This window comes from Moschus berezovskii, chromosome 17 (assembly GCF_049115385.1).
Source record: "Moschus berezovskii isolate FMDL1 chromosome 17, NW_MosBer_1.0, whole genome shotgun sequence".
In the NCBI taxonomy this organism is placed as follows: domain Eukaryota; kingdom Metazoa; phylum Chordata; class Mammalia; order Artiodactyla; family Moschidae; genus Moschus; species Moschus berezovskii.
In genome coordinates, this window is record NC_142476.1 from 47,544,443 (window position 1) to 47,562,719 (window position 18,277).

At 51.4% G+C, this 18,277-nt stretch overlaps 1 protein-coding gene across 1 annotated transcript; it reads right to left on the reverse strand.

The window, feature by feature from the left end:
- Positions 1 to 2,928: 2,928 nt before the first annotated feature.
- Positions 2,929 to 17,090, reverse strand: ENO1 (enolase 1). The gene is made up of 12 exons (XM_055419494.2): positions 16,952 to 17,090; positions 14,666 to 14,759; positions 11,839 to 11,934; positions 10,459 to 10,517; positions 8,769 to 8,838; positions 8,183 to 8,316; positions 7,588 to 7,810; positions 6,174 to 6,371; positions 5,348 to 5,549; positions 4,841 to 4,949; positions 4,548 to 4,606; positions 2,929 to 3,354 (listed from the first exon to the last, which is right to left on the reverse strand). Exons 2-12 carry the CDS (start codon positions 14,748 to 14,750, stop codon positions 3,285 to 3,287), a joined length of 1,305 nt encoding a protein of 434 aa, XP_055275469.2. The 5' UTR covers positions 14,751 to 14,759; positions 16,952 to 17,090; the 3' UTR covers positions 2,929 to 3,284.
- Positions 17,091 to 18,277: the final 1,187 nt, after the last annotated feature.

The window sequence follows — 18,277 nt, forward strand, 5'->3', positions numbered from 1 at the left end:
CAGAGGGGGTACTTCCCTCCCAGTGGTTAAGATTCTGCCTTCCAGTGCAGGGGGTGCAGGCTTGATCCCTGGTCTGCAAGCTAAGATTCCCACATGATGCAGGGTATGGCAAAAACTTAAAAAACTTCTGAGGAGACTCTAGTGAGTGAAAAGTCGCTCAGTCGTGTCTGACTCTTTGCTATATCAATTCAGTTCAGTTCAGTCACTCAGTTGTGTCTGACTCTTTGCGACCCCGTGGACTGCAGCATGCCAGGCCTCCCTGTCCATCACCACTCCTGGAGTTTACTCACACTCATGTCTGTTGAGTTCATGATCTGGGCCACAGTCTGCTCCTGGTCTTGTTTTTGCTGACTGTATACAGCTTCTCTATCTTTGGCTGCAAAGAATATAATCAATCTGCTTTCGGTAATGACCATTTGGTAATGTCCACGTGTAGAGTCTTCTCTTGTGTTGTTGCAAGAGGTTAGGGTTAGGGTTATAGTCCACAGAATTCTCCAGGCCAGAGTACTGGAGTGGGTAGCCTTTCCCTTCTCCAGGGGATCTTCCCAACCCAGAGATCGAACCTGGGTCTCCCGCATTGCATTCAACTGAGTGCACCAGGGAAGCCACCAGGGAATTGAACTGGGGTCTTCTGCATTGCAAGCAGATTCTTTACCAGCTGAGCTACCAGGGAAACCCAGGGAGACTCTAAGGAATGGCCAACTAAAGTTTGCAAACTACAGTGCTTCAAATTTTCAGTTTTGTCATAGGAATCTGAAGTTGGAAGACAATCACAGGTGAAAAACCAATGTTTGTATTATGAGGTTAACATTAAAAAAGAAAACATATAACACAGGTCCAGAGACTACTAACAAATGCTACCAGAGATGTTTACTTCAAAAACACTTGGAAACTTAGAATCAGCGTTGCTTGTCCTGCTTCAGACAGAATTCCCAGGAAAAGGCTGATGGTTTGTATTTCTTCCTGGCTTACTCCTGCCCATCCGTGTCAGCAATGTGCTTTGTTTCTGCTGGGTGAAAAGCTGTCAACCCTCCCCAGGGACTCAGCATCCCCAGGGCCAGTGAGACCCCAGCAGCCTTCCTTCTGGGTGAAACATATCTGAAAAGGCTCCTATCTATTCTTTAACCTGAGTGACAAATGCCTTTAATTGCTGATCAGGAAATATTGAGCTTTCCTGATGACTCCTGAAATGCAGGAGACACAGGAGATTCAGGTTCGATTGCTGGGTCAGGAAGAACCCGAGGAGGAAATGGCAACCCACTTCAGTATTCTTGCCTGGGAAATTCCATGGACAGAGGAGCCTGGCTGGCTTCAACTCAAAGACAGAGTCAGGCACGACTGAGCGACTAAGCGTAGGAAATGTTGACATGCAACCAAATTTAGCAATCTAAGTTTGGATGAACAAACAGTCCAGTCAGACTGTCAGGCCCAGTTCAATCACTTCCTTGTAGAATCAGCTTTCAGATGGGAACCAGTCATGCAAAGCTGGGATGGGTTAGTGGTTTTGGCTGTACACAGGAGGGCTGGACCACATTAGGTGAAGTAGGGTCTTGTTATCTGGAGATGAAGGATGGCTTCAGACATTTGTGTGTGGTTGCCAAGTTCACAAGGAGTGATGGCTCTGTGATAAAGATAGGAGTCCTGCTATTCAAATATTAATCTAGGTATTACTGTGAAGCTATTCTGCAGATGTAATTCAAACCACTCACTGTTGACTCTGAACAAGGAATTTTCTTGGATGTTCTGGGTGGGCCTGAATCAGGTGAAAGTTCTTAAAGCAGGGCTTCACCTGGACCCGTGGAGGTCTTTCCTGATCACAATCCCTTCTGATTGGCCAGCCTATGGACTCTGTCATGCCCCACAATCATAGGAGCCAATTCCTTGTGATGAATCTCAATATTGTGTATGTATCTTCTACTTGGAGAAGGAAATGGCAACCCACTCCAGTATTTTTGTCTGGAGAATTCCATGGATACAAGAGCCTGGTGAGGCTACAGTCCATGGGGTCAGAGTCAGACACAACCGAGTGACTAACAGTCTTCTACTAGTTCTGCTTCTTGGGTTAAACAGAGATGAACAATGAACAAGAACGTCCACAAGGGGGCCTCGCTGGGTTCAGTTCAATCATGTTCGACTCTGCCACCCCATGCACTGCAGCCCGCCAGACCTCCCTGTCCAGTCCATCACCAACTCCAGTTTACTCCAGTGATCCCCTTCTCCTCCCGCCTTCAATCTTTCCCAGCATCAGGGTCTTTTCCAAGAAGTCAATGCTTCCCATCAGGTGGCCAAAGTGTTGGAGCTTCAGCATCAGTCCTTCCAATGAAAATTCAGGATTGATTTCCTTTAGGATGGACTGGTTAGCTCTCCTTGCAACACAAGGGACTCTTGCCGGGTTTTAAAACAATGCAAGGGATTTGTATCAAGTCAGGGGAAGAAAATAAAACGCTGGTAGAACACCAGACCTCAAGGGGCAGAGAAGCCCCAGTATTTTCACCTCGAGCTGGTGCCCGTCCATTACTCCAGACAGTGCTTTCTGCAGCGCGAGCGCTTCATACCGGCAGTACCCATGGCAGTGGCCATCAGCGACACGGAGCGCCTGAGCACTTGAGATCAGGGGGATGAAAATAAGGAATGGAATTTAACTTCTTTAGCTGCCCTTGAGGTACCCTGTGAGAGCTCTGCATTTTTCTCTCCTTTGATCCTGAAGTCGGGCCCTGCCTCCTGGCACCGACCCAGCCTCTGCTGTAGGGCACGGGTTGACCCCTCTCTCACCTTTTCCCCAACATGCCTTGCCCAAGGACTTATACAACGTCCTCCACAAACTCCTGTTCCTTCTATCATGACACAAAGCCTCTGGTTCTTGTAGAGGTGCTTCCTGAATACCCAAGATGTGAGGAGACTCAGACACCACTTCATACACACAGGGCATATAGATACAGGTCACTCAGGCCTTTTTATTTTGCACATGAACCCACTGGACACCTCAGAGATGACAACCTAGATACACATGGCTCTGGATACTTGGTGGAAGCAAGGTGACAAGAACAATGATTTGGGCCGAGTACGTGATTAGAGGGCTAGGGTTTCCAGCAGGGCTCCAGATGGTCAGGTGTGGCTTCTGCAGCAGGTCTAAGGAAGCGGTGGGGACATCACAGGACAAGGAGAGGGCAGGTAACTACCAGAGACCCCTGTGGGGCATCAGTGGGGGCCTCAAACTGCCCGGTGACATCAGACGCAGGTCTAAGGAGCCAACCAGTGACTGCAGGGGCTTGCCCGCCCACAGCTTACTTAGCAAGTGGGTTTCTGAAGCTCCTGCCGGCAAACTTGGCCTTGCTGCCCAGTTCCTCTTCAATTCTTAGGAAGCAGAAAGGGAGATGGGGAGAGAAAGACAGATGTCAAACTTCAATGCAGTAAATTCTCCCACCCAGAGAGGTGGCCAAGGACACACTTCTTGCTAGGAACTTGGGGACTCAACCCTCGCTCAGTCTGCCCAACTAATCCCTAAACTTGAGCTTCTTGGAGACGCCAGGAAGAGAACGTCTGGGCTGTCCTCATGCACCCGTTCTCCTTCCTTCCCTGCCTTCCCAAGGTAAAGAAATGGTAGGACTATGATTTCTTAGAATACTTAGAAAGAAAAAAAGATTTTTAAAATGAAAGGGTAACCCAGTTTCTGGAACTAATAAGTGGTATAGGGCAAAAAGGTGGGGGCATTCATCAGTGTGAACTTTGTTTGGATCCTGATGTCAAAGAAAAAGCCACTTTGCGACAAGAGAGGAGACAGACTACATGAACAGATCCAATGTTGACACTAGGAAATCACCACTAATCGTGGGAACCATCACAGTAGAGTGGTTATGTTAAAAAACAAAAGTAAGTCTTCATCTGAAATATATACAAGCGAAATCACAAAATGCCTGGAATTTGCTTTAAGATTCGTCAGAAAAGAGTGTAGAGATAAAATACAGAGGAATACGAACAGCGGGTGCATGCACGTGATGGGGAGGGAGTAGAGTCTACTATTCACTTATATGCTTGGCATTTTCTAGGATAAAGTTTTAAAGATGGGGTAATGTGGGAGGACTTATGAAATGGACGTTCCTTTTCCCGTCAAGACTGGAAGAAAAGAAGGGCAGGTCTCCCTGTGTTTAGAGGCAAAGCTTCCCAAGGACAAAAAGGGGAGACTAAAAGGTGCTGAACACTGGAAACCCTGCCGTTTACCCTTTGGCAATTTCTCTCTCTCTCTCTGAGCTCTGTTATCCCGTCCACAAAACAAGGCTGTGAAGTGAATCACTAAGGCCTCCTTGTAGCACCTCCCAAATTCTAGGATTCAATTGTCCAGAGGGGAGTGGTCCCCTCTCCCACCAACCAGGAGCCACCAGGCAGCGTGGTGCAGAGCAGGCCCGCTCCAGGGCAGGGCTGTCAGGTGTCTGACTGGCCCCAACCTAACACCACTGGGGCCAGGGTGCCAGCCCCACCTCGTACTGCAGAGCACAGCCTGGGGCTCCTCCTGGGGACCAAGCCCACACTCAGCGCGGGCAGCCTCTTACCTGAGGATCTGGTTGTACTTGGCCAAGCGCTCAGATCGGCATGGGGCACCAGTCTTGATCTGTAAGGAGAAAACAAAGACCACAGCTGCTTACAGTGGACACTGAAGCCTCTCAGACGCTTTGGGCAAGGGCACAGTACCAGGCAGAGAGACAGCAAGGCCTTAAGGAGGCTCTCTGACCTAGGAAGGCGGGGGGCGGGAGAGGCACCCAGGACTCCATTCTCTCCACCCCCACCCCAGATCTGTGCTCAGGAGAGAAGCAAAGCCCGTCCTTCGTGTCAGGGAGCTCCTTACCTGCCCCGTGCACAGCCCCACAACCAGGTCAGCAATGAAGGTGTCCTCAGTCTCCCCAGAGCGATGTGACACCATGACGCCCCACCCGTTGGACTGGGCCAGCTTGCACCTAGGAGCCAGAGAAAACCAGATGGCATGGCTCCACGGCTCAGGCACCGCAGCCCCTCCTGGCCTCCCGAGCCCTCAACTGCTGGGAAGAGGATAATCTTCAACATCCCCTAAAGGCCCAAGGATGTTCTCTGCCCTGTAGTCACATTTGGAAAACTAGTGGGTTTAGCCTCCTCGAGAGAGGTGTGTGTGCGCTGACTTTCTCTGTGTGAGATGAAATTGTGAGTGCATGGCCATCCAGTGGTCAGGACCAGGCCACAACTGCCGAATGTCCCGGTCCCCTGGGGTCCATCGCTAACTTTAAAATGTCACCTGGAGTTCCAATCAGAAGCCCCCTCCCCACCACCAGGTTCAGGCCCCTCTCTTCCAAAGAGCTGCCCCTGGAGGGAGGGCACTCACGCCTGCAGGGACTCGGTCACGGAGCCGATCTGGTTCACTTTGAGCAGGAGGCAGTTGCATGATTTCTCGCTCACGGCCTTGGCAATCCGCTTGGGGTTGGTCACCGTGAGGTCATCCCCCACCACCTGGATCCCCGCGCTGGCAGTGAACTTCTGCCAAGCTTCCCAGTCATCCTGGTCGAAGGGGTCCTCAATAGACACCACTGCGGAGAGGAGAGTGTGTTTCTTCAGGGTGGCCTCCCAGGCTGCTGACCAGCAACACTGCTGGAGCCTCCCCTCCCCCAAACTGAGGCTCACCTGGCCTCATCCTTCTCACCCGCAGACAGCCCGTCCCTAAAGCAAGTCCTGGAAGGAGTCCTCCCTACCCAGCCCTCCTGTGACAGGGAGCACAGTAATTGCAATCCCACGGTTGTGGAGGCAGAAAACCTACTGCCCAGTGGGTTCTCAGTTTAGTGCCACCGAAAATAAGAACAGGGCTGTGGACCCACAGGGGTGACACTAGGGTTTGCGCTCCAGCCCCATCTCCACCAAGGAGCTCAATGTTAAACATGGGCACTCAGAGGCACTGCCTGGTGTGAACGCATGTGCCACTGATGGCTGAGCGCCCCTGGGCAAGTTCTAACCCACTCTCTGCCTCAGTGTCCCCTCTCCCGTGTGCATCAGGTAACACAGAGCCTAGAGGAGTGCCCGGCAGTCCTAGTTCTCAAAGGTCCTTTGCCTCACACCTGCTCATTCAGGAGGCTGTTGTGACCGTGACACAGGGCGCTCACCACTGCGGGCTGGTGCTACCCGCCACTGATACCTGCAGCCGCCTTGGGAACACTCACCTGGGTAGTCCCTGATGAAGGACTTGTACAGGTTGGCCAGCTCATCAGGTGAGATGTACCTGTTGGGGTCATCAGGCGACTTGAAGTCCAGGTCATACTTGCCCGACCTGTAGAACTCAGAGGCAGCTACGTCCATGCCAATGACGACCTTGTCGCTGTAGCCAGCCTTGCCGATGGCGTTCTTCAACAGCTCCAGGGCTGGAAAGAGATGGTGGTGACGACTTTGGAGACCAGGTCAGCTCTGCCCAGTGGGAACCGTAACAGAGGGAGGATAAGGTGCTCTGGCCCCAACCACCAGTCTCAGGATTCCAGGAACCTTTTTATGTTCTGAGGCAAGAAACCTTTGCTCAGGGCCACGAGTGCACGGCCAAGTTGGAAACTGACTCTCAGAGTCTTTTTCACTGACAAATGCTCCCACATTTAGCACCAAAGAACAGCTGTGCTGGCCAAGATACAGTTACAGTGACCAGCTGAGATCAGCTGTCCCGAAGAACAGGCTTTAAATAGAGCCAAGACAGAGGATAAGATGGTTAGACAGCATCACCAACTAAATGGACATGAATCTGAGCAAACTCCAGGAGAGGGTGAAGGACGGGAACCCTGGCATGCTGTAGTCAATGGGCTCGAAAAGAGTCAAGACACGATTTAAGTGACTGCACAACAAGGCTGCGATCCAAGCGGGAGCCCAGTGTACTGACGGGGCACCCCATGCTGAGGCTCTGCTGTCCAGGTCCAGGCTCAGGGTCGGCCTCACTCAGAAGCACTGCCTGTAGGGAAACTGACTAAGACACTGGCTACTGTTGCACAGCAAAGGTGCCCAAGATTCAAACCACATGAAATGGCTGATTTTTTATAAGTTAAAATAGTCAAATATCAGCTATTGTGTATGATTGACCCAGAGGTCAGGATGGACATTTCCTTTCACTAACCGCCCCTGAAGCCCATGAAATATGCTTGGAACCCTAACGTTTTCTTCTAAAACAAAAAATTCAGCCACGAATTCTTCTCCTAAGGCTTCTGTATCCTCTATTCAACTCTCACATTTGATTCTGCATCTAAGGATTCAAAGTGAAACAAAGCATGTGCGGTATTACTGCGGCTGAATGACCTGAAACCTCAGCACGCCAGTATCCTTAAACAGGGAGCAGGCTGCACACTTTTGCCATTGCTGGGAAGCAAGGATAGCAGGAGAACAAACTGCCTCTCAAGCCCACTGTCACCCCAGTTTAAGCAAATCATCGGGCCATTCAGGAAATCAAATTAATAAGAAAACTTCTCTCTTTTTTTAAGGAAGTGCTAGTTTCTTAAATCACAAAGGGTTTTACGATCTGGTACTTGATGAATGGAAGGTGGAAAAGCAGCAGACCGGGCAGGGAGGGGGTGCCCAGGGTGGAGGCTCCCCTGGAGCCACTACCTTCTTTGTTCTCCAGGATGTTGGGGGCAAAGCCACCCTCATCTCCCACATTGGTGGCGTCCTTCCCGTATTTCTCCTTGATGACATTCTTCAGGTTGTGGTAAACCTCTGCTCCGATGCGCATGGCCTCCCGGAAGTTTTCGGCCCCAACAGGAAGGATCATAAACTCCTGCATGGCCAGCTTGTTGCCAGCGTGAGAGCCACCGTTGATGACATTGAAAGCCTGTGGGGAGAGAGAGGAGTATAGCTCCCAGCCTGGAGGGTCTCCCTGCCCCCAGCAGCCCCCCAATGCCCGGCTCCGGCGTGGAGCCCGTGCATCACTGCACTGCAGCCACCACCACAGGTGCACACAATCCAACAAGGCAAGTACAGAGTCCCTCTCCCACCAACAATTAAGGAGACAGGTGCAGGGCAGCCGAGTCACCAATCAAGGTCACTGTCAGAGCTGTCTGTGGCCGAGACCCCCAGAACCTGCTCATACCCCCATGCTGGAGGGTCACATATGGATGAGCTGGAAAGGCGGGAGGTCTCAGGTCCCCATGAGAAAGCGAACACTCCTCCCTCTGCACATGGGAGGCTCAAACCAGCCACTCACCGGAACTGGCAGGATGACCTCGGCATTGCCAGCCAAGTCGGCGATGTGGCGGTAGAGAGGCACCCCCTTCTCCACGGCACCAGCCTTGCAGACAGCCAGGGACACACCCAGGATGGCGTTCGCACCAAACTTGGCTAGAACAGAACAGAGTTAAATGAAGTTACCCACCAGCCTTCCTTCAGCTGGCATTCCTGCCTGGACCACTGCTGTGTGCGCCCTGGATTGTATTCTGAACCTCTTCGTCTCTATCACACCAGGAATGCAACAGCCTTCTTCCCACATATACTCATCTGCTCTTTCCCCTAAAGAGAAAGCCCTTTCTTTGGTCTATGGAACTCTAGAAAGTTCCGCAAATTGCTAGACTATCTAAAGCACAGGCCTCTTCTGAGTAACCCTCCACACCTGCTGCTGTCAGCTGGCTGTACTCCTGATATTTAAAAATGTAATTTATGAACGTGAGGCAAGGACCATAGATATCTGGTCACATAACTCATCGTTAGGGATGACATGACCTCTCCCCAAGGGACTTAAGAGTCTTCAGGAGAACCCAAAACCTTCCTGCAAAGATTCCACTTGGGCCACTCACACTTATTTTCTGTGCCGTCCATCTCTATCATCAGCTTGTCGATCTTCTCCTGCTCCATGACGTTCAGCTTCTGCAGGGAGAAGGGAAGGTGAGCTGCTTGGAGGGAATGGTGCTTCTACCCGCACGCCCTGGGCCCTCCTGTCACAGAGCCACCAGCCCTGGGAACCGTGCAAAGCCCAGATCGGTTCTGTGCTTATCCACGTCAGGAGAAAACAGGGAGACAAATACTGCCCTTCACTGGCTTTAAGAGCATCACGTACTTCTTCCAGCATTGTGACTTTGGGGGTCATAAAACAACAGAACTCACTGTTCTTTATTTGAAGAGCTGTGCTCATCAAAGTCAGTTTCTGCTGTCACTCAGCTGTCCTCAGTGAGGACGTCTGAGTATCTGACGGGAGATACGAGTTTTGTAGGTAGTCCACAAGGCAAAAAAACCCACTTTACGTAATGTTTTAGGCCAGGTTGTGTGTGGCATGTGTGATCTTAGTTCCCTGACCTGATATCAAACCTAGGCCCCCTGCATTGGGAGTGTGGAGTCTTAATCACTGGACTGTCAGGGACGTCCCCAAAATGTTTGATAACTGACCAAAATGAATACTTTTGGTGAGAGTATAAAGTAACCAAATTGGCATCTTAAAAACTGGCTCAAAGTAATGAAATAAAAGTCAACATTACTTTAAAAACTTCACAACAGCAAATTATTTATCATCTTTCTTATTGAAAAACTAAAATACAAAAAGAAAACAAAAATCTCCTAAGTCCATCACACCCTGTTAACACTTTGGCATCTTTTAACTTTTGTGTCAAGGCAACTTTGGGTAAAGCCAGAGGTCACCCCAGCAGATGGCTTGAGGCCAACACTCATCAGGAGTAACCAATAAAAGAAAATGTCCAAGAAAGTCAGCCGTGCTAGCTGAGGACACCGAGGCACAACGAAGAACAGGGGTGTGTGGAGGGGGCCGGGAGGTTGGGACGGCACAGCAGTGATGGAAACTCTGCCTGGGGACCAGTCACAGCAGGCCACATGGGCCGGCCACAGCAGGCAAGCTGGGAATAGAACCAGCAGAGGTGCCACTTGCCGTGGGCACACAGAGTGGAGCTGGGAGAGGGACCACACCAAGGAGGACACACGAGGCCAGGCCAGGCCATAGGAATCTGTGAGGGAGGGGCTGGAGGGAGCATAAAAGCGACAAAAACCAGCTGAGCAGGTTGGGCTGTGAGGTCCCCAGCCCCACTTCCTCTACAGCAGCTCCACTTCTATCTGTTTGCCATATTGAGGCTCCAAATAGGATTTTATTTAACAAGAGTTCTGCTGCTTAAACATATAGTAAGTAATTCCATAGCTCATGAAAAATGAGTCAGTTGCCATGGGTACAACATTCAACACCGCTGGGAGCCACCCTTAAAATCCGGATCTTAACTCCCCAGAGGTCAAGATCATTGCTGGGAAACATCAAGGCTCTTGGAGCCTCCTGTTCCTCGGATCCAGTTCCATGCTCTGTTAGACATGGCCACGTAGGCAGAGGGCGGGTCAGCAAAGGCCAAGTAATTCGCATGCACAACAGGGAAGCCCACCGACTTCTTTAGCTCTCAGAATAAGCTCTTCTGTGAACAGGAAAGCCCCCCGGCCTGGACTGGGCAGCGCTCTGATAGCATTAATATACATTAGTCATCAGGAGGCAGGTCCTACCTTGCTAACCAGGGCAGGCGCAATAGTTTTATTGATGTGCTCAACAGCCTTTGAGACACCTAGAAGGAATAATCAAATCAGTGCTGCTGCAGAACCGCTCACCATATTCACCCAGATATTCAGAGCCCACCAGAGACCTTCAACGGGACCCCTGGCCCTCTCCACCCGGAATCGGAGGGCTTTCTGGCCCAGTCTGAGTGCTCTTACCTAGGAACCCCAAGGGTTAGAGCCACACACAGAGCCACCAAACAGAGTGTCTGGAGGGAGGTTAGTTGGCAAGACCATGCACTGGACAGGCCAGCCGCAGAGGCTAAAGGATGCCCCGTGTATTACCTGTGTGCACAAGGCTGGTGCCAGGAACTCGTTAATATACTTAACGGGTCTGGAGACACCTGACCAGCAGAGATCGACAGAGAAGGAAAAAAGAAAGACTCAGAAGAGAACAGGTTTGTGAAGGACGCTGAGTGAGAGAAGAGAGGAAACAGGAAGGTGGGGAGAAGGTGATGGGGACCATGCATTAGTCCTCATCATAACTGAGGCGGGGCGCAGTCCTCCTGCCGTGGGCAGGCATCCACCTGGGCTGCCAGTGAGACCCCTCAGGAGAGCTCTTTACAGAAGCTGCCCCCTGCAGTGGAGCCGCTGTGACCCTGGCCCTGTGTCCCCCTCAACCTGACCTCACTCGCTGTTGCGCCTCCAATGCAGTGCCCCTGGGCTATTTTCCTCATCTCCCTCCCCTGGAAGGTCGGCAGCCCACTCGTGCCCTCCATCTCCTTACAGTGTGGCCCACTGGAGGGCCACGAACAGTGACACAGCCTGAGCTCCTGCCTTCTCTCCAGAGCCAATTCCCATCCCCACGGTGACACCGCTCTGTGGAGAGTGCAGTCCAGCCCGTCTGCTTTTCTGTGACCTGGCCTCTGGGGTCCAATCTGCAGAAAGGTGAACATGTGCACAAGGACCACCGGAGGCCGGCTCTGCCACAGAGACAACGACTGCTCTATCCAGGAGTCGGAAGCCTCCATCCCGAGACCACAGCCCGGCAGAGGCCCGCCGGCCGGGAAGGCCCTCAGAGCCCTCCTGGAGGACGAGAGGCTTCTCCTGAGCACTAGCTAACGTGTCTTCTTCTCCCTCGTTCCCTGGCCCAACCAGGAGTTCTTCAGATGGGAGACAAATCACAGGAGGAAGAAGAGTGGAAACGCCTGCCCTGGGTTACAGGCTCAGGGACCCTGGCATCAATCAGCCAGCTCTCCCATGGGCGGTGTACTTGCTTGCTTGCCATCCACACCCTCGGCCAAATCAGAGGCCTCCTGCCCTCAGATGCAAGCTGCAGGGAGGAGGGAGGCCATGGCTGCAAGGAATGAGCCGGCCTGGGTCTGCACTCACCTTTCCCCATATAGCGTGTCTTATCATTGTCCCGGAGCTCCAGGGCCTCATAGATTCCGGTTGAGGCGCCACTGGGCACAGCAGCTCTGAAGAGACCTGGATGTTGAGAGAGGGAGGGGGGAAAAATGTTTACTAATGATTAAGCAATAGCTCCCAGATCCCCCCCAGCAGAGAGGGCATCTGCCCTCAGGAAATGGTCACTTCCTCCCAACATCGGGGAGACTCAGATGGCTGTTCCACCTGCCTCCTGTGCTTCTGACTTTATACCGAAGACCCTACAGCAGAGCTGATGAATTTCTCTAGTTTAAAGATAAAGGTCTAGAGCAGAGCTTCTCCAGTTTTAACACGCGCACACAGCACCTGTGGGTTAAGATGCAGATCCTGAGACATGACAGGACATTTGAGTCCGCATCTCTGAAAGCTCCCAGGGGGTGCCCTGCAGCTGGTCCATGGACCACCCCCAGCCACACAGTCCAACACAAGCACCATGAATCCACTTGCGGGATTTGTCATGTTCTAGGAGCTAGTAACCCATGGAAACACCAAGCTATTTTAGACACTCCAGCTAGACAGCACTGTTGCTAAGCTTCCCTTAGACAACTGAGATTGCGTTGCTAGCTTTCAAGTCTGGAAGGCGATGGCTCAAGAGGAATCTCTACAGCTCATGTGCCTCAGCTTAGGCAGCAGTGAATGCTATTTGGAGGTTCTCTGCCTGACAGGACAGGTTGGAAGAGAAAAGAAATAAGGACAATGAAGGTGCAGAGTTAATGACTCTAGAACCCAATCACAGCCCTGCAGATACAGAAACCAGCCACCTGGCTAAGCCTAGACTGTGGAGCAGAAAGTGGAGGCTGTCCTTGGAGGAAAGATACTGCAGAGATCTGGTTACATGGGGCAGACAGGGTTAGGGGAGCAGGAAGTGCAGGCAGCCTTCCTGAAACTGTCAGGGATTTCCCCTCTGAGAACTGGCGGGTGCGGGGATGTGAAGGCAACTCAAATGAAGAGGAAAAAGCCAACCAAGTATCGCAGTCACACTTGGTTACATGCCTGTGTCACCACATGACTGCGGGAGTGGCAGGCCACGTGTTCTTTGTATCCAGGCCCTGGCTTTCTCTGTATCCATCAGCTCTGGACGAGGTGAAGAAGTGATGGAAGTAGAGTGACCCTAGGGTCAGCTATGGACTTTGGCTGATAAAGCGTCAATGCAGGCTTGACTCTAACAAAGGTTAGTCTAGGTGAAGAAGGTCAACTATGGACTTTGGCTGATAACGGGTCAATGCAGGCTTGACTCTAACTACTGCTCCGGTGAGAGTATTGATGGTGGGGATGGGGGGATGGGAACACTCTACTTTCCACTTAATTTTGCTGCGAACCTAAAACTGGCCTAAAAAATAAATTCTAAGAAAGAAAGAAGTGATGAAAGGTTCTTAACAAATTTATTATTTCCTGGCTTTTATTTTCTTCCTGAAAAGGATTAAAACACATAAGAGAAAGTTCCATTCATTTAAATGTTAAAAGACATTAATTTTAGTCATTTAAAAGAGTTTCAAAGAAAATGCCTCCCTCTCAACGATCTTCTAGCATCCTGGGTCTTTTTTCGTTGTTCAAGTCTGTTCATTTCCAAGTGGAAAGTTCCACTATCTCAGTGAGCCAATCTCACAAACTGAAAGGAAATTCTTGCAATCTCTGAGAATACACAAGGCACATGCCAAGAAGGAATGGTGTTCTCATGGCAACCCCCACAGTAACCACAGGTAGACTTCTGCTGGATGCATCTAGACTTGAGGGGCCTTCACTTTCTGGGCAAGGGGGAAGGCAGGACAGGAAGGGATGGGCTGGAAGTTCCTCTGCCAGGCCTGTGATTCAGACCATGACTCAGCTCTGACTGGCAGGTCTGTGCTCGGCACCATTGGGTGCCTCTCTGCCTGAAGCTCCCTCTCCAACTTCACGCACTTGGGCCATTTAGAAAATGGCTGAGATGTTGCTGCAGGTAACACAGGGGCTAGGGAAGCACCAGATTTTCTTAAAGTAAAAAAGATTAAGGAGGGGATTTAAGGGGGTCCCATTCTTTTCGAATGTGGGCAAATTCTTCCTATGTAGACGTACTATTGCCTAGAAAATCCCATGGATGGAGGAGCCTGGTAGGCTGCAGTCCGTGGGGTCGCTAAGGGTCGGACACGACTGAGCGACTTCACTTTCACTTTTCACTTTCCACTTTCACACATTGGAGAAGGAAATGGCAACCCACTCCAGTGTTCTTGCCTGGAGAATCCCAGGGACGGGGGAGCCTGGTGGGCTTCTGTCTATGGGGTCACACAGAGTCGGACACGACTGAAGTGACTTAGCAGCAGCAGCAGCAGCAGAAGACGTATAGCCAGGTAAAAATACCAGCCTCTGGAATGTCCCAACACTCCCAAGTAAAAACTGTCCCTGATCCTCTAAGAGTGATTTCTGGAAGCAGAGATAAGAGCGCTATATATACCCTTATACTCCCCTAATCTCTTTCCTTTTCAAGGAAGATCCATCCTATCACACCGTACCTACTTATTTGGTCACAACAAGCTGTGAGGCAAGCGAGTGACGGGCCCTTTTAGGGACAAGGTATCACCTTACCTCCCTACCTCAGTGACCTAGGAGCTGACCTGCATCCTGCTCCAAGTACCAAGAAGCACAAGGGCCTCTTGCCTCCCAACCTCCCAGCACGTGCAGATCAGAAAGAAAGGCTTTCAAGACCAACAAGCTGTTTCCTGCCTAAGGCTCCATCATTTGAAGCTTTAAAAAAATGGAATATGGTGCAAGGGACTATAGAAACAAAGGTGGCACATACCTTTTGCAGTGAAGAGATCAACCTCAACGGTGGGATTCCCACGAGAGTCAAAGATCTCTCTGGCGTGGACCTTGAGGATGGACATGGTGAATTTCTGCAGGGAAACACAGTTCACATTTTCCATGAACCATAACGAAGCCTCAACTCATTATTCAAGGGGTCACGTCTGAGGATTCCTAGACTAGGAAGAGTCTGCATTTAATTAAAAATTAATGTAGGAAGGGGTGATTAGAAAATGCCTTCTGGAAAGCAGAAGGGAATTGTTCCTAAAAAGTAGGTGGGGAGAGCTCTGAAAGGCCCTACTAGTTCAGGGATGGTCCTGCAAGCAAAGAAAGCCTGACCACGTGTGTGCTGGTGGGATTAAAAAAAAAACAAAACCACAGGAGGAAAATCTGGTTTGTAGCGTAACAGTGAATTAAAAGTTGGAAACACAATTATCAGGTAACTTGAGGCAGCAGGAGGATCTTTAATGGGTCGAAGGATAATCAGAAATTATGGGTTTGGAAGGGAGGAGTGAGTTTCTTGGTCGGTGTGCTGTGAGGTTTGCCAATTTCTGAGCCTTTCAAACCTCACAGTGCTTGGGTCTTTAGCAAGACAGGGCACAAAAATAACATTATCTAATTAGTGTTTTTTTCAATGGGCATTTCACCCCATCTAAAAACCTTAATTATGAAAATCATGAATTGTACCTAGAGAAATGATTCTTTGAGCACCAGGATATGCCAAGTAAAGAAGTTTCCTTTGAAGACACCTTAAAAAAAAGGTGGGGGTTGCAGCTACAAAGAGTAAATATCAAGAGCTTAAAAAAAAAAAGTCCTCCTTTTCTTGCTTTCCCTCCCAGGGGCTCTCCAAGGAATAAACTAATTGAACAACTTGTAAGACAGAGGTAGACACCTAAATCACTGTTCAGAAGCCATTATCTAACTGGGCCCTCCTCCAGTATCTTCTCTGGAATGTTCTGAAGCAGCAAATGGCATCTTTTTAAGTTTCAAAATTAGACATGAAGTCACGTGTGTGGCTTTGTCTTTTTAACAATGGAGTTTTTATTCATTAGCCAATAAAAAGACATCTAGTTTTTAATCTCCTATCTTACAAAAAGGTAAATTTGCTTAAATTTTTTTTCGTTTTAAAATTCTAGTTAACTTTGGGGTTTGGGAAATCATACCTGTGTAACATTTACCACCGCCAAAAAGTTCCCTTAGGCCATTTCCAGCCACTGTCCCCTCATCCTCAGGCCATCACTTATTTACAGATTTTAGATACACTTTTAAACAAATCTTCATTTCACTACCTCATCACACAGTTTTAAGATTTCATTTTTGGTTTCCTTTTAGTGATATAAGACAAAGTAATCAACTTATTTTATGATGTAAAAATAAAATTCAACTTAAGTCATTAAAATGCTATGAGCACAGAGAGAGGGGAAGGTGGGTCTGATGGGAGCCTGCTCGGCTTTTTATCGGCCTAGACTGAACCCCGGACCAGGGGCAGCATGGGCAGACCGAGCAGCCTGGGCCTACACGTGCCCCGGAAGCAGGTCAATAGGCTGCCCACACCGCTCAAGGGGAAGACCACATTGCAGAAGCAGCAGAGAAAAGGAAGATTTCGTAAAATACATCCTTTTTATGTCAGATCAGGGGTTGACTGTTGGTGGCCAACCCGGGGAGCCGACAGCTGCTAGTTCCCGACCTGGGCGAGGTCGCCAGGAGGGCTTCCCAATGACTCCCCGGCTCTGCAGCAGTCTCTTCCAGGACAAGCGCCTTCTGAACCCACATTAGTCCCTGCTCATTCCGGAGCAGCGACGGGCTGGACACCCAGGCGCCAGGCCGGGGGCCACCAGCGGGAGGCAAGGGCGCGGGGCCCGGAGCGGGGAGTTGCAGCTTGAGGGAATATCTCCTTTCCCGGCCCCTTTGTCCATTTTCGGAAAGGCCTGGCTTTAAAGAGCACGCAGGTTGGACCTGGAGTGCTTCCCAAACATTCTACCCTCGCCGCTTTATCTTGGTGACCGCGTGTTGTACCCCTGATCTCCCGGGACAGTTACGCGGCCCCGTAACCCGTAATCTCAGGCTGAGCTGCACTTTCCCCTCGGGAGAAACCGGGCGCCGTGCACCAGCGTCGAGCCGCAATTCTGGCCAGGGAGGGCAGTCGCGAGCGCGGACCCACCCCTTCCCCATCCCAGCCGAACCCCCCACCCGCAGTCTGAGCAGCAGGAGCACCCGCGGGCCCCGAGGACCCACGCGCCGCCCACTCGGGCGCTCGCTCGGCAGCCCTTCCTCGAGTTCTCACCCGGCCGCCGGAGGTCGCCGCCCGAGAGAGAAACAGACAGTGCTGCGGTCACCGAGGATGAGCGATAAGTGGCAAAGTCCGAGCGCTCCGAGTACCCCAAGCCCTTCTCCGCGCCGCTGGCCAGGACTTCCTGCCCAGCCCGGCGGGGACCCCGCCCACTTCCCGCCCCTCAGGCCCGCCCCCTCAGCGACGCCTTGCCATTGGCCCAGCACGCCGTCACTCGGCCTCTCGTCCGAGGGAAGGGCGTAGCTGCGACCGCTGCGGATGGTTAGAGGGGGAGACATACCAGGGAGGTGGGGCGGGACCGGGCTGGGGCGTCCCCACTGTCGCAGCAAATGGGTAGGGGTATGGACGATCCTCAGTCCCCCTTCGCTCCAGTGTCGGTCTGAGGTCCCTCCCCTGGCGGAGCGAAATCTGTGGCTCTGGGGCCCTGGGGGAGAGGAGGGGCGGGGCGGCGCGGCCGGCATGAGGGCTCGGGGTTCCGTCACGTACTCCGAGTCCCGCACGCACGCAGCGTCGCTCCGGCGCCGCACGTCCGGCCCACGACCTTGGTGACGACCTTCGTTGCCCGTCCTTCCTGGCCGCCCCACCCCTCGCCTCGGTGCGTAGCGCTGGAGACCCCAGGGAGACGTTGGAGGCCGCGTGCCCCTACCGAGCTCCCGGGCCGCGGAGCCGGGAGCCTCGCCACGTGCGCTCACCCGCGCCTGCGCCCTGCGCTCCCGGCCGCCAGCCAAGGTGACACGGTCCCTTTGTCCTTGTACGTCGGTCACACAGGAGTTATCAGGCCAAGATAGCGGAAAGGATGTTCACTTTGTCTTAATTGCAGCCTATACTTTTTGAGCGCTTCCTACGGCCCAGGCACTCCTCCATGTGCGTGCCCAGGGTTAGTACAATCTGAGGCTCTTGTTAATGTTGCATCTTAAAAGGAGGCTCCATCCCACCCTTTCTCATCCGTGTGAACCATACTTGTCCTGGTTTGTGTGTGTGTGTGTTTGTGTGTTAGTTGCTCAGTCGTGTCCGACTCTTTGCGACCACCATGAACTGTAGCCCACTAGGCTCCTCTGTCCATGGAATTTAACGGGCAAGGATACTAGAATGGATTGCCATTTCCTTCTCTAGGGGATCTTCCCGACCCAGGGATGGAACCGGGATCTCCTGCATTGCTTGCGGATCCTTTACCGTCTGAGCTCTGGTTTGGCAGTGGAATTTCACACAGATCCTGGGGGATTTCTCAAAGTTCAATACAGGCAATATTCCTTAGTGTTCTGACAAATGAAAAATAGACAACAGTAGATGTAGTTGTTTTACCCTCTGCTGAAGAAAGAA

Excerpts from the sequence above, each read along its gene's own strand:
- ENO1 (XM_055419494.2), bottom strand. The coding sequence starts at position 14,750 with ATGTCCATCCTCAAGGTCCACGCCAGAGAGATCTTTGACTCTCGTGGG. Across the intron at positions 11,935-14,665 it reads TGATCTCTTCACTGCAAAAG|GTCTCTTCAGAGCTGCTGTG; the intron begins GTATGTGCCACC and ends CTCAACATCCAG. Across the intron at positions 5,550-6,173 it reads CTTCATCAGGGACTACCCAG|TGGTGTCTATTGAGGACCCC; the intron begins GTGAGTGTTCCC and ends TCCTCTCCGCAG.